Raw genomic sequence first — 10,981 nt, forward strand, 5'->3', positions numbered from 1 at the left:
TATATATATATATATATATATATATATATATATATATATATATAATATGTATATAATATTAAATAGCGATACAAAGTATTCCATATTACTGTTACCAGGATCATATTAATGCAAATAGTTTTAATATTAGGGAAACTATTATTTTTGGTGAGACCCTTTCACCAAAAACAATTTCAATTTTTTATTCAGATTTAATATTTGGTAATTAATATTAACCAAAATAAGTATAGTATATTTGTATATTGTAGTAGGGTCATAATTAATTGATAAAATAGTACTTTATATTTGTCAGCCATCGATTATAAAATACATTGTGGCCCCTTTCAACTCACGAACCTGGGCTATAGCACCCCCTCCTTGATTCAACCTTAGTCTTTATGATTTCACACTAATAAACTTATGTTATTGTTGCAACAAGCGACAAGATGCAATAATAATATTAATTGTAATTAAATTTAAATTATATAATAAATATAATTTAATCGAGTATGATTTTGATCAATTAAAAAAGTACTAAAAATACTCTGAAACTAATACTGGAACTAGGATACGAAAATATGACTAGATTTTTCAAATGGACTTATGTTAAAATTAAGTATAACAAAACAATCATTACGACAGTCGATAACCATGAAAATATGAAATCTACAAAAATTTAATTTGTCTAATCACACAACAATTTTAAGCGAAAAACAAATTACAAAATACGAAACAAAACTGGATTAACTATGCGTTTAATTTAAAATAAAAAAAATGTTGCAGAATATATCGATAACAGTTAACAACGGTCGCCTCTAATAATAATAATACGCATATCATTGCGTTTGTTTCTCTTTTCGTCCAAATGTGTATATTTCCAACTGGTGACAATGTACCGAACAACGATAAAAGGCGTATACGTGTGTATTTCTGTGTCCGTGAGCGTGCGCGCGGTGTGTGCGTAAGATCGCGCACGAACGCGCGTGCGAGTGCGTGCACTCGAGTGGGTACAAAACGCGTAGAACCGAAGGGATCCCTGGGTCCACGCCGTCATTGGTCAACTCGACTACCACTCCCAAGTGCCCCTATTGGTCGCGTCCCACGTACACACGCGCACGGACGGCACGTCATGCGCGGCACACGAATGGCCCAATGCAAAAACTTACATCACATATTATTATTACTTTGAACTTCACTCGGTTCGAACACGTACGTCGGTGCGTCGCCACAGCCGTTGTCGTAGCCGCAGTGCCGTCGCCGCGTACGAAGTCCAAAACCCGTGGTAAATCGCGTCGTCGTGGTCATCATCGTCGGTCGTGCAAACCTCAACACAATCTCGAATCGACAGCGACCGGAACCCGTAGTTAACATCGCACGGGCTAAACTTTCGCGTTCCTCTCGTCCAACCCCGTGTCGAAGTCGTCGCCGTCTAAGTCACCGCCGCCACCATCGCCGCCACACCACGCTGCGGAACTCGTGTTGATCGTGCCGAAGGAGCAACTCGAATGCTTTAAGTTGCGCGCGTTCAATTTAACCCGCGTTACATGTCCGCCGTCGTATTCGCTTTTTAAATTGCCCTTAAACGAAGTTTATTTAATATATTTGGTCCTCGTGTGTGGCGTCCTAATTCAGCCCATCATCGCTTCAATTGTAGACAATCAACAGAAATTAACAGCGCGCGTCAACCCCCTCCGCTGCAGCAGCTGCCGGGTCACTCGGGCCAATTAAAATCTATACATCCGACGACGCCGCGACCGCCGTCACCGCCACCGCCGCAGCCATCGTCTCCACCACCGTCGACGCTGCCGCGGGCGGAACATACCTATCGATTTCAAATCATCGGTCGCGCGCTTTCCGGCGCCAACGATTCCGCCCCGGGGGGGAAAAGAATCTGCAACGGAGAATCCGACGGGAGAAACGCTTTTCCCCTCGTCCGCACCCGGTGACATGGACGACGGCGCTTTCGACGAGTCGATGATGTTCAACGAGTTCCACCAGAAACCCGGGTCGCCGGCGCACCACCATCAGCACCAGTCGTTGCTGGCGTTCCAGCAACCCGGCGACATGATGGGTTACTCGCTACCGGTGCCCGACCACATGGATATGCACCACCATCATCAGCTGCAAGACATGGACATGCACCGGCACCATCACGGTGGCATCCAAGACCCGATGCAACAGCAGGATAGGCAGCTGCAGATCGGCGACTCGCAGGATATGTTTCAGATTCCGGTCACGTCCACCGCTCAGTCGCAGCCCGCGGACATTGCCGGCACCAACGGGCAAAAGCTCGGTATCAAATTGGAACTGGACGCAAATGCTTTACCGACTGCCTGTCAACAATCATCAGGTAACGCATTGGGCGCCCCAAGCTCTTACCGTACGCTCCCAGATGCAGATCCTCCTTTCTTAGTATTATTTGTACTTTTAGCGCTATGATTACTCCTCGGTACGTTGATCTGTACCGAATGAAATTTCACCGGTCAGTTGTACCGATTCAATGTGTAATAGCTCAACAACAAAAATACGATAATTATTAACTATAGATGAATTATAACTATGATTTCATTAGCAAATTCTCATTAGAATTTTGTTTTTCCCAGTAAATTGAAAAAAAAAATTTCTGTTTTATTTTCAAAATATTAATGTATATGTATACTATTTTCAATTTATAATAATTTAACAGTCATTCACTCAAACCAACCTTCCACCACTGACAATTTGTTTTTTTCTTATTTTTTATATAGGACTACCAACAACCGAACAACCGGCGCCTAAGAAGTCAAGCTCCAAGTCGAAAAATACTGACAACAACGGCACAAAAAAGAAAAAGACTAGGTAAGTTACGAGTTTTTAATTTTCTGATCGACGTAAATTCAACATATATCTGATTACCATTTTTCGTTTAATGTACAGAACCACGTTTACGTCTCATCAATTAGAGGAATTAGAACGAGCGTTTGAAAGAGCTCCATATCCCGATGTGTTTGCCAGAGAAGAATTAGCTTGCAACCTGAAACTCAGTGAATCCCGGGTACAGGTTTGGTTCCAAAATCGCAGGGCCAAATGGAGGAAGAGGGAACCACCCAGGAAAACCGTTTATCTGACCAATTCTGGTAAGTGATTTATTAGTAATATTCGATCAAATATAAATTATTTGAAACTGATTCGTCATTGCCGGTATTATAATATACTAATTCTTATAAATCTAGAACTCACATCGTAAGTTTGCGTTTACAATTTTAAATTTTAAATGTTTTCTGATTAGCTGATATTTTAACTTGTCCCTTAAATATTTTATAAATTGTGTTAAGGATAGAATTGGTAAAATTCACTGACTCCTAACCACATAGTATACAATATAAACCCTCGAAATATTTCAATAAAAAATGTTAATTAAAAGTGTCGAATCATCAACAAAGAGCTTTCAACCGTAACCATATATGATTTTACAAATAATATACACTGTAAATGTTGTGTATATTACTATCGTGGTTTAATATTACATATTTTTTTGTATACGAATTACTTAGAAAAAATGAATTGTTCACGCCACATATAAAACATACATGTCATCATACGCCTATTGAAATAGAAATGCACCCGTATCAGTGTCGACTTTTCGATGGAAAAAAACGTCGCACGTTAATTTGATGATTTACAAAACCAAACAGCGACGTATTTTAAGCGGGGAGCAGAGGAACTTTTTCAAATCATTGTGTAACATTCATAATACATATTTTCAAATAGATTAATAAATATACACATCAATGATAGAATTGACATTACGAGTTTTAACGATAAACTTCACTGTCATAGACGCAACCCATTCCGCTGATCTCGTACCACGGTCAAAGATCAAGAGCTCATTTCACTACACCAAGTTCACTTGGTGTGAACGAGAATAATTACTCAAAATACTCTATCTAAATGTAATAAAAACATTCTCGTGCTCCTCTAGCACGGGGTTTCTAAACCAGTGGCCCAGGGAGCATTCCCGGGGAAGCCGTGATGATCACTCGAGAGTCCGTGGGATAGTTCTGAACTTTTTGTTGGAATAATAAAATAGTTATGGATTTCAAATACTCATTCAGTCGCAAACAACCTGTAATTATAATATTCGTAATACAATGATAGTAACACGTTTTCAAGTCATCGTAAAAATATTAATTGATAACCGAAACGAAAGGGGATTTTCTTAAAAGGGTGGGTCTGGAAAAGTAAAGAGCTAACACAAGTTGAACTTCTCTCTATTTCTCAAATATACGTTACATTATCACAGGTAGCGTAATGTATCTGAACGGATATCGAAAATTATATCGAGATAAACAACGATGATGGTACAAACTGTTTTGTAGAATTTATCGTCGATTTCTTGGCTATTAGACATCGTATAAATTACCACCTCGAAAAAGTCACTCGAGTACGACTTCGATTCCTCAGATAATGTCGATAATCGGCCAGTAGCGGATCTGGAATTTTCTCATGGGAGAAGATATAAAATATTTTCGTACATAATAAGTATACCTATAAGCTTTATTCTACTAAATTTACCAAAGAAGATTTAATTTTCTTGATGACTGTGCCATTACTCTATGGCTGTATCTCGGGTCATGATAAAAGTACGAAGTATGTATCCGTAATCTGATATGAAGTTAAATAACAATGTATACAAACGTATCCTTCTTGGTTACGAAATAATGAAAACGAAATAATAAAAAAATAACTTTTATTTAAACTGTGCATGCAAAAATTGAATTGGTTGTAAAAAAATTGTTTTAACCCATGGCCATGGGGGGATCTATCACCCATATCCCACCACCCCGTAGATTCACCACTAAAACCGGCTAACCTAACGCTGATCCCTCCTGATGTAGAATAATCGAATGAAATCCAAATGCGCTCTTACGTTGTTCGTCTGGTTGTCAACAGTGTTCCCGTCCGGGTCTCCGGGATCGTCGGTGAGCTCGACGTCGTTCACCACATTGACAACGTTCGGCGGCAATGTGTCGCCGTCAATGGGCACATGTTCACCGGTCACACTGAGCGGCTCGGAACCGTGGGGCTACGGCGCGGCCGGTTACGGGGATCTCACACATCTGAACCTGCTCAACAACAACGGATCGTCGCCGTTCGCGCAGAACGCGTTCCACAACAACAACTTCGGCGCGCCGTACGCCACCCAGCCGCAAGACAGCCCGGGCCTGTTCTCGACCAGCATGCAATGCCTGGCCCGACAGGACATGATGGGCCCGTTGGATCAGTCGCCGCCCGATCGCGACACCTATCACAGCCATCAGCTCAACAAGCACGTAGTCGATTCATACGTGATGAGTCAGGACATGGCAGGACTCTTGCAACCGGACGCCGATTGCGACATCGTCGGAACCATGGGATACGAGGTGGAACACCAACATCAACAGCAACAGCAGCAGCAGCAACAGCAACAGCAACAGCAACAGCAGCAGCAGCAGCAAACACAACCGCAACAAAGGGAGGAAGACAGGGAGGAAGAGACCGCGGTAAAATTGGAGCCACCGTTCACGCCGCTGCCGCCTTTCATCAACTGACACAGGAGGTTTCAGTTTGACACGTACGAGTATCAAACTGAATTCGAATAAGATCCGATGATATCGTAATTTGCGTTGATTTTTATCGTAGAACTCGCATAAAATTCGACTGCAACGTCAATATTGTGGGACCCACACTCGTACAAAATATAAGGGCATACGAGTAATTTCGTCGCATCCATAAGGCAAACTTATGTCGGTAGACATTTTCGTGTAAATCGCTGCAAAATCAAGCTTTAATTCATATTTATGTCTGTATTATATATATATATATATTTTTTAAATTATAATTCTAAGAGTATTATTAAAGACTAAGCAAAATCGATTTGCACGTACACATATAAATTTAAATTAAATACATTAATAAGTTAGATACATACTAGAAGTATAAATTATTTTAATTATAATATAATAATAGCATATATTTTATACTTAACCGGAACTGTACTCGTTCAGCGTTAGGTACTCGTCCAACGAAAAATAGATTTTTGTATAAATTATAAAGATAATTTGAAATTGGTAAATATAACCGTTTCGTACATCTACATATATTAAATATTATATTTAAGGAATTATTAAGTACAACAAAATTGCATAACTCTTCCATAATAATTAGGTGTATGTAAATTATTATTGTGTAGGTACTATTAAACTATAAACGGTCTAGTGGACCATAAAAAAAACGTGTATTCTAGTTGTGCCTTATTAAATCTTAAGTAATAAACCTATAACGTGCATAACACGTGTGGTTTAATATATATATATATATATATATATTATAGATAATTGTTAAGCATTTTTAGGTAATTTTATGTGTATAATAAAATTATGTATTTTTTTATTTTTATGAGAAACAATGATTATTTTATATTTATCAACTAAACTTACATAATCTCCGGCTGTCCTTTGTTATATTGGTTGTACAATGTACTTATACCTTATCAATTAATTTCATATATGAATTTTTTTTTATTGACTTCATTGATAAAATAAATGTATACATACCTACATGAAACCCACTCAATTTAAGTTGATTTAAGATGATTGCATTTTTCGAGTGACAATCATATTTTGAATAAAGATTATTCGAATAAACAATGTCCAAAAAGTTCAAGCAACATTCTCGTATATTCACAACAATTTAATTTTAATATGAGGATAAGAATAATATGTGATCCTTAGAATGTACTTTGGATTTTTACACTTTTGGATCGGCTCCGTTTGTATACGATTAATACTATCCATATATTATTATGTCATAAATTAAACCGAAAATTTCGAAGCGTTTAAAATTCAATACCCCAGTTACATATTTTTATCAATTTTTTTATCGATATGATAACATTGCACATGCCAATATTATAAGTAGGAGCATTACATAAACGATTATGGTTCGGTTATCCTACATCTACATGTATTGATTAAAACAATTGTATAATATTTGAAGTACTTGTTTTTCGACAACCTTCAATCTAGATAAATATACGGTTTTCCTTTCAACAAATAAAACTACTTATACTCTCAGTTGTACACATAATATGATAATTAAAACACTCATGAAATTAGCTTATGAAAACTATTTGAATACTAGTAGTCTAATCATAAAGAAAAGATAATAAACCAACATAATTTAGTATGAATGATAATTACTTTTTTACTTAACTGGAATCAAAACTTTAATTTATTTTTATATTACTAGACATGGCCAAACACAAACATTTTCACATAATATTATTGGGCTTTTTATTGCTAAAAGGTAAGTGAATATACGTATCTATAAAAATATTTTGATATTTTACATTAATAAAACATTCAGTCACAACAGGAATTTTTTCACTAATAATTATGATTGAATGTTTTAACTATACTAATATTTTACTAGGATAAAAATAAAAATTCATTATACATTTTTAATAAATAATTTGAAAATATTTAAATTAATATCAATTGTTAAATAAATGTTACCATATTATCATTATTTTTTTTAGTTTCAAGTCAACTCATTTCTATACATTTCTAACTTATTTTTATATTTTTTTACTAACTTATTATAAATACATATATTTATACAAATATTTATATTTTATATTTAATAATTTATATATTGTTTTTAATAAAAAAATTACATAGATATTTAATGATGTAGGTTTTTCTGTTTATTATAAATTTAGTGTTAATTTCAGAATCACGGACTAATCCTTTAAAAAATGAAAACATATGTTCACCCTCCTTCCAGGGGAAATACGAGCAATTCCCATATATAGTAAGTAAATCTTTATTTATATGAAAAACAGATTATTTTACGATTTATTAATATTGAAAAGAATTGATACTTTATAGGTGATTATTAAAACGAAGTCAAAAGAAGAAACATTATGTCAAGGAACACTAATCAATTTAAATTGGGTATTAACCTCTGCACAATGCATGAAGTATTTAATTAGATGATATTTATTAATTAAAATATATACCGATACTATACTTGTTTCTTAACGTTGAAATAAAAAATAATATTTATTTTCATTTTCAGTAAAAATTACAATATTTTATTGAACGAAATTAATCTTACAATGGGAAATAAAACACAAAAAACTATTCGAAAACCAAAAAAAATTTTAGTGGAAAAAAATAATGATGTGGCATTTATCGAGGTGAAAAAAAATTAAAATAAATTGATTTTTCCTTGCTCGTTGATTAATTATCACTACTATTATTTAACAGATGGACAAACCCATTATTATCACGGATACTATAACACCTATTAAATTAGCCGCTGAAGATTTGTCGAAAGATATGAAATGCGTTGTGAATGGTTTCCAAAAAAATTCCAACGATGATTTATCTTTTATATATTGGACCAAGATCAGTATTTCAAAACAAACCTATGACAAAAGCGAATGGTATTTAGAAAACACAATTTGCCATAAACAACTTTTATGGTCTTTGCACCATGTAAGTCTTCGTTCAATTAGATATTTAGAGAAAATATATTGTTCTAATTTATTTTTAATCCATATAATTTAAAATACATGCATATATCATTATTATTAACTACCTATGAAAAGATTTTTTTTAAAGGGACAAATTTGGTTTAATAACTTCAAAAATATTTACTTTATATTAAACTAAATATTTTTGAAAATATACCCACACAGCATAGAATTATTTATTCAATATTTAATAAATATTTCAAAAAATTTAAATATTTGATAAATGTTCAAAATCCATTGATTGTACATTTTTAAAAATTGAATTAATTATTAGACATTTATACAAAAAATTAATTTGTCATTCATTTTTAAATAATTGTTTTTGAATGTTAATAAATTCTAATTACGTGTTTCAGGTAACATTTCAACATGAAAAATCAAATATTTATTCAATTTTGTATACATTTTTTATTTAAATATTTAAATTTCAATCTTATATATATATATATATATATATTGTTTCAATCGTTATGATTGATAAAAGCTGTGTTGGTACAATCTTATTTAAATTATTAATTTAATAATGTCCATTTCAAATAATTTTATTAGTATACATGTTTTTACGAAATTAATTATAAATACCGACTAAAAAACAAATAAATTTTTTAATATAATCCTTAAAGCATAAATTTAATTATTTCAATACCAAAACCTTATTTTTAGTTTTTAGTAAATGCAAATAATATATGTTCAGTTTATATTATGCTATATAGTGGTACTTACTATTTGTATGGATTCATATAGTTATTATTTTCTTGAAATAAATAAAATACAAAATTAACTTTGTACTAAATATTCAGTTTAATGAAAATACAATAATTTTTCAAAAAATTATTTACTATATAGTTCGTAAAAATATATTAATTTAATACACAATACATTTTTATGCTTGATTAAGATTTTTAATCAGTGTGTTAAAATATAACAGTCAATATAATAATTTATTTAATGAATACAATTTAACTACTAAATTGTTTTATTATAGATAACCAATAATGGCATCATATTGGTATGTGATCAATATTTATATGGTATCAACTTGATCAATAAACCGAGAGTGTTTAATAATATTTTAAACTACAAAAAATGGATGCAAAATATGATAGGCCAAGCAATTGCTGATGAAAACTACGAGAATACAAATAAAACGTTTATACGTAATAACTACTTACAGTTTTCTTCAACATCATCAAACGCAATCGGGAGAAAATCTAATGACCCAAGTTTAATACAAACAAAAGACACGATTAAAACAAAATCAAATGATACTGCTTCAGAACAAACGGAAGATATTAAAGAAATTGAATCTGATGAACCGACTTCGGAGAACACAGAAGACACGATAACAACAAAATCATATGACATTACTTCAGTACAAACGGAAGACATGAAAGAAACTGATTCTGAAGATCCGACTTCGGAGAACACAGAAGATACGATAACAACAAAATCGTATGATACTACTTCAGTACAAACGGAAGACATGAAAGAAACTGAATCTGAAGATCCTACTTCGAAGGATACAGAAGACACGATAACAACAAAATCGTATGATACTACTTCAGTACAAACGGATGACACAAAAAAAACTGAATTTGATGATCCGACTTCTGTACACACAGAATACATGTTAACAACAGAATCCGATGACCCAATGTCATCGTATACTGAAGACAAACAAACTTACGATACGGAAGATGTGAAATACAAAAGTACAGAAAAGGTCGAATCTACATTTTCAATAAGTTCAACTCAATCGTTAACCACAGAGGCATCGACTCAAAGGCCAGTACCACTGACAGAATTTACTGTAGTCGATGATACAAAAGAAACGGAGGACCCAATCACAGATACCACTATTACTCAACCTTCGACTGCAAGAACATCTACTTCAAGCGTATACCCTTCGACAACTATAACCAAAAAAGAAGACTATACAGATGAAACGGAAGACGACATTTTCTCAGACCAACCTAAATCTGATACCACAGTCACACAATCTCCAACTACGGAAATATCGACTTCAAGCTCGAACTATTCAACGACTATGACTGGGAAAATATTTGAAACTACCGAAACAGAAGATTGGAAGTTCACAGTGACTATTCATCATGATCCAACAGTATCTACAACTAGTCAACCATCAACTTCCTCAATCATTACAACTACTACTACTACTACTACTACAACTGATCAACCACTAACTACGATGAATACTGTAACTTCTAGTACTTCTACTACCACTAATCAACCATCGAAATCCACCGATTCCCAGATAACTTCGAAATTGAGTACAACCACTACTAGTATAACTGATAAGACAAATCCAACTACAATAGAAGTATCTGATAAACCTGTATATACTACCAAAAGTACAGAAGTAACACACGACATTCATAGTTCTAGTGAATCAACAACATCCGTATACGATCCTTCTTCAGA

The 10,981-nt window shown here is 33.7% G+C and overlaps 2 protein-coding genes across 3 annotated transcripts in view; both read left to right on the top strand.

Moving 5' to 3' along the window:
- The first annotated feature begins 559 nt into the window (after positions 1-559).
- On the top strand, positions 560-6,311 carry LOC112688140 (probable serine/threonine-protein kinase yakA). The gene is made up of 4 exons (XM_025561193.1): positions 560-2,329; positions 2,727-2,817; positions 2,896-3,095; positions 4,912-6,311. Exons 1-4 carry the CDS (start codon positions 1,927-1,929, stop codon positions 5,547-5,549), a joined length of 1,332 nt encoding a protein of 443 aa, XP_025416978.1. The 5' UTR covers positions 560-1,926; the 3' UTR covers positions 5,550-6,311.
- Positions 6,312-7,078: 767 nt separating this feature from the next.
- Positions 7,079-10,981, top strand: part of LOC112688139 (cell wall protein DAN4-like) — a 4,957-nt gene continuing 1,054 nt past the window's right edge. The window contains exons 1-7 of one of the 2 annotated variants that reach the window (XM_025561192.1): positions 7,079-7,182; positions 7,249-7,305; positions 7,733-7,812; positions 7,890-7,981; positions 8,080-8,200; positions 8,271-8,501; positions 9,525-10,047. In XM_025561192.1, the coding sequence (XP_025416977.1) occupies positions 7,251-7,305; positions 7,733-7,812; positions 7,890-7,981; positions 8,080-8,200; positions 8,271-8,501; positions 9,525-10,047 (1,102 nt within the window). In that variant the 5' untranslated portion in view covers positions 7,079-7,182; positions 7,249-7,250. Of the gene's footprint in view, positions 7,306-7,732; positions 7,813-7,889; positions 7,982-8,079; positions 8,201-8,270; positions 8,502-9,524; positions 10,048-10,981 lie in introns of both variants that reach the window. The other variant, XM_025561191.1, reaches the window with a different exon arrangement.

The sequence above is a fragment of the Sipha flava genome, unplaced genomic scaffold, assembly GCF_003268045.1.
Source record: "Sipha flava isolate LNK unplaced genomic scaffold, YSA_version1 37_pilon_pilon, whole genome shotgun sequence".
Classification (NCBI taxonomy): domain Eukaryota; kingdom Metazoa; phylum Arthropoda; class Insecta; order Hemiptera; family Aphididae; genus Sipha; species Sipha flava.